Source organism: Vanacampus margaritifer, chromosome 6 (assembly GCF_051991255.1).
Source record: "Vanacampus margaritifer isolate UIUO_Vmar chromosome 6, RoL_Vmar_1.0, whole genome shotgun sequence".
NCBI lineage: Eukaryota > Metazoa > Chordata > Actinopteri > Syngnathiformes > Syngnathidae > Vanacampus > Vanacampus margaritifer.
The window spans coordinates 24,918,446-24,922,817 of NC_135437.1; the positions used below are offsets into that span (position 1 = coordinate 24,918,446).

Below are 4,372 nucleotides of genomic sequence, written 5' to 3' on the forward strand. Positions count from 1 at the left end.
TCATCATGGCCACAATCGGAGATTGTCAATGAAAATCATCCATGTGAGTTTTACTCGGCCTCTTTAATAAGCAATGCTTAAAATATGTGACATGCTGTGATGCATCTGTGTCGAGTGTGCTAGGAGCGAACCCTGCAGGTGTGTTTGATGGAACCCCTGGCAGTGACTCACGCATTCGAGGGCATTTGAATACAAATCGCGTCGTCAGTAATGTCAAAATGATCCAGCCGATAAAAAAACATTACAGACGCTCCCCACCTTACGAACGAGTTACGTTCCGAGTGATCGTTCGTAAGGTGAATTTGTTCGTAAGTTGCTTCAGTGCTATATTTTGTATTATAATTGATGTTTAAAGAGAATTCGTACAGTACTGTATTACGTATGTTAGAGAGAGAGAGTGAGAGACACACACAGTATGTACATGTACGTAATAAGATAAATAAAATGAAGTTTAACTTGCTTTTGGAAGATGTACTCGATGCTTAAGGAGAGGAGGAGGAGGAGGAGGAAGAGGAGGATTTTATATCATGAGAGGTTCTTCGTCGTCGCTGGAATGGGCTTCAAAAGTTACTTCCTCCTCCGTAACTTCAATGTAGGAAGAAGTTGAGGGTCGCGGAGAAGAAGATGAGGGTTGATGAGTATCTTCCTTGGAGGATTTACTAGAAACTGGCCGAAAGAAGCGATCTAACGACGATTGCACAGTTTTCTTCTTTTTTCATCATAAATGATGCGGTAGCACTGTATGGCATCATTCAATTGATTTGCAACCTTTGTGCAACGTTCAATATTTGGGTCTTGCTGCTCGAAGAGTGCGATGGCTTTATCTATGAGCGACAGGCGTTTCTTCTTCTTCCTCCTCCTCGACACGTTGCTGAGCCTCCAATGCTGGGTGAGCTCTCACAGCGCCAAGCGTCGGTATTAGTGGCGGAAAGAAGCACTACAGTACTCGGAAAAAGGTGCGCAATAAAAAATCTAACTTACAGCATCTCTTTCCGAACATTTTTCGACATACTGTACGCGCAGAAATGTTCGTATGTACCGTTGTTCGTAACTCGAATGTTCGTAAGTAGGGGAGCGTCTGTACGTTGTATCGACGCGATCTTTTCCTTTAATGAAACACTGAATGCTTCTCCCCCCTCTCTCTGCTGCCCTGCCGCCGCCCCTTGCCCTTCTTGTCGTCTCCTCCCACCGTCCCGCCTCCCTGTCTGCCTTCCTCCCCCTCCCCTGGGCTGGAGGCTTCCATCCCTGGCCCGGGGACCGGGGCGGGCGGGTGTAGTTGTGTTGTGCCTGCCCCGCTCCAGTGAGCCTCCTGGCACCTCGAGCGGGCCCCAGTATCCGGGGGGGCGAGTCCTATTGCCCCGCCACGCTGTCTCCATATGCCCGCCGGGGTCCCATTGGGGGGGTTGGGTGGGGTGGTTGGGGGTGTGGTGGGCGTTTGCTCCTCCTGCCCCCGTGGTGGTACGGATGGCTGGGTGGGGGGTACTGGGGGGTGGGAGGTTCTAGGGGTTTCCTCAGCCTTTCCTTTGGTCTCTTGAGGTCTCCCTAATTTGTTGGAATTTAGATGTTTCTGGGATTGGTGAAAGATTCTGGTTGGTAACCCGGTAGTAGGTGATGTCTGGTCGGTGCTGGATTTCACTTTTCTTTCTTTTCTTTGATCCTTCCTCGGGTCTCCTGACAACTTCACAACTCTAGCTGGATTCTGAAGTATTCGGTTTAGGTGAATGGTATGGGATTTTTAATAGGTTTTAGGTGAATTAACACACACATACCCGCACATGCACGTACTCACGCACATACAGTACCAAAAAAAAAAGGAAAGTAGCTGAGTCACGGGCCAATCGTAGCGGCTCCCCTCATTTGCATTAAAGTCAGAGCAGTTAAAACCCACGCTGAGCTTGACATTGCGTGCAGATAAACTGCAAGATGTCTCCTTGAGGATGCGTGTGTTGTGGGCAATTGGGGAGCGCCTTGAACCCACCTGCACTTGAGCCCAGGGTGCCATTACATAAAATATTTTTTACAGTGATAATGATCATAATTTGTTCAATGAACTGATTTCTACAATGTTTCAGAAGGATTGTCCTACGCTGTTGTCATATTTATGAAGTAAATCTGATGACATCCACCACACGTATCCATGAAGCGCCAAATCTGTCTGCATGTAGCTTCAGCAAATGCACAAAAATGGCATGGCACCACCTGCGCTACCATTTAGACCTGTCTTTACCAAGTCTAAAAACACCAAACTGGAGGACATGCACCTGGATGGCTTGGCAGCTCGGTCCACTGGAATGCCCAGGGAGGCTTACACTGTAAAAAATAAATAAATAATGATATTCGCTTAACTCAGAAGTTCCAAGTACATTTTACAAAGAGGGTTGTGGGTTTATTTTACCAGTTTATTAAAAACAAAAACAAACCAAAAAACAGTTACAACATTGCTGATGTGTCCAAAATGAGACCAAAACCGCTCTTGGAGGTACAAGGATTCCCCCTGAGACCAGCAATGTACTAGTACAGCAGGAGTGGAGGTGGAGTGTCTGTCTCCCAAACTGAAGGTTTTTTTCTTTTGATTTTTAATAAACTGTTCAAATGTACTCAAAATTCTACTTGTAATTTTTCAATGAAAAAAACTTTACTAGGTTTTTCAAGTACTTTTTTGTTTTGTTTTTTTAAACAGTGTAGCGTGTCTAATTCTTCAACACGCTTAGCTAGACTTTGCGTCATAACTCATATTCCAAAAATGTAACGTTAATAAGAATGTCATGTTTAGACTAATACATTAAGAGGTCAATGTTTAAGGTTAACGTCCACCTAAATAATATAGGGCAAGTATAGTGTCCAAAATGTCATACGAAAACATATATAAGATTTCAGACATGTTCTTCTTCCCCTCTTTTGCACGTCCCAGGCTGCTGAGCTTGCTCCTGCCCTGCAAGCAGACATGGAGGTGAAAGATACCATCCAGGGAGAAAACGGCGAAGTGGTCCAACTCGTCACCTCTGTGGCTACTACCTGAGAGAGGCGTCTGCTTTTTGGAATTGCCCAAACTTTTACCGCTTCCACGGCACTCGGACATGTCAGAGAATCCGACAGACATGGACGTCAGAAACCTTTTCGAACTAATCCCGAATGTCAGTCTGAAACGGTGTGTGTGAACAAGCCTTTTTTTTTTTTTTTTTTTTTGGGGTGTCCCTGCCAAGCAGATGTTCATAGTGACCTTGACCATGATTCTTCGATGTTCTGGTTGTGTTCATCTGAAGAAGGAATCCTCCCACCCTGGAATCCACACCGGGATTGTCTATCGAGGGTGGTTGCTGCTTATGCAGCGCGTCTGCACTTACGCGTACTTGTTTGCAATGACAAAATATAGCAACATTAGAGAGTCGAGTAGCTGGGGCCCCATTTCGGTGTCTTAACACCCTGAATGTTAATGTTCTCATCGAAATTGTGCACACGAAGGTGGAACTTTAAAATTTGCTGAGAAGGTCTATTCTGTTGTTTTATCAGTCGTCATAATCGAATCCATGTTTTGTCTCCCGGCTGTGAGCTCCCTTCACTCGCCTCTTTATGTTCCCATATTGTTTTGGTTTGTTGTTTGATTTATCTATTTGTTGCTTGCTGGGATAAATGCTTTTGTTTTGAACGAAGCAGACCATGAAAATGCAGGAACTAAGTGACTTGTAGAATACCAAGGAAGGCCTGAAGGTGTTAATCTCCCCGGATTTGTCTTTGAAAATACATTGTACATTCATGTGAATAAACCATGTTTGTGGTTGTTGTAAAAGTGTGTTTTGACATTTGCTTTGTTTTTAATTTTCATTCATTTCCATAAATTGAGGTTAGCAAAATGGCTTCCATATGTTTCCAGACATATGCCTACATTGACAAAAGGAGCCAGAAATGCTTCAGTATATAATTTTTTTTAAAATTGATTTATTTGCCTTTTTGGTAAATATTTATCATGGCAACGAGGCTTGTGTCTCATTAGCCAGCCTGGCAAGTTTCTTCGACCCATTTTGTTACTCGAGCGTTGCGGGTTGGACAGATGATTCTCAAAAAGGTGGATTTTTTCTCAAGGCAGCAAGCAACGAAGATATAAGTGAGATATTGTTGAAGCTGTGTAAGGCTTTGGGGAAGTTTCCCATGCTCGGTGTGATGTCATCGTGTATTTTGGAATAGGAGGAAGAAGCAGGCGACAAAGTGAACTTGATAAAACAACATCCATGTCTGAAGTCTTGACTGCTTCCTCTTGTTTCTCCCTCAGTCTGTTGTTGCTGTCTCTGACCTCTCGACACGGCCACTTCATCTTGTCCGTTTTCCTCACTCCCTCTCTTATATAACTGCGCTGCTATGCGACTTTCACTCTCTT

The 4,372-nt window shown here is 44.3% G+C and overlaps 1 protein-coding gene across 1 annotated transcript in view; it reads left to right on the top strand.

The window, feature by feature from the left end:
* The window catches only part of banp (BTG3 associated nuclear protein), a 44,293-nt gene extending 40,503 nt beyond the window's left edge, over positions 1 to 3,790 (top strand). Inside the window, exon 13 of the mRNA XM_077569239.1 lies at positions 2,912 to 3,790. Coding sequence (XP_077425365.1) covers positions 2,912 to 3,019 — 108 coding nt within the window. The 3' untranslated portion in view covers positions 3,020 to 3,790. The remainder of the gene's footprint in view (positions 1 to 2,911) is intronic.
* Positions 3,791 to 4,372: the final 582 nt, after the last annotated feature.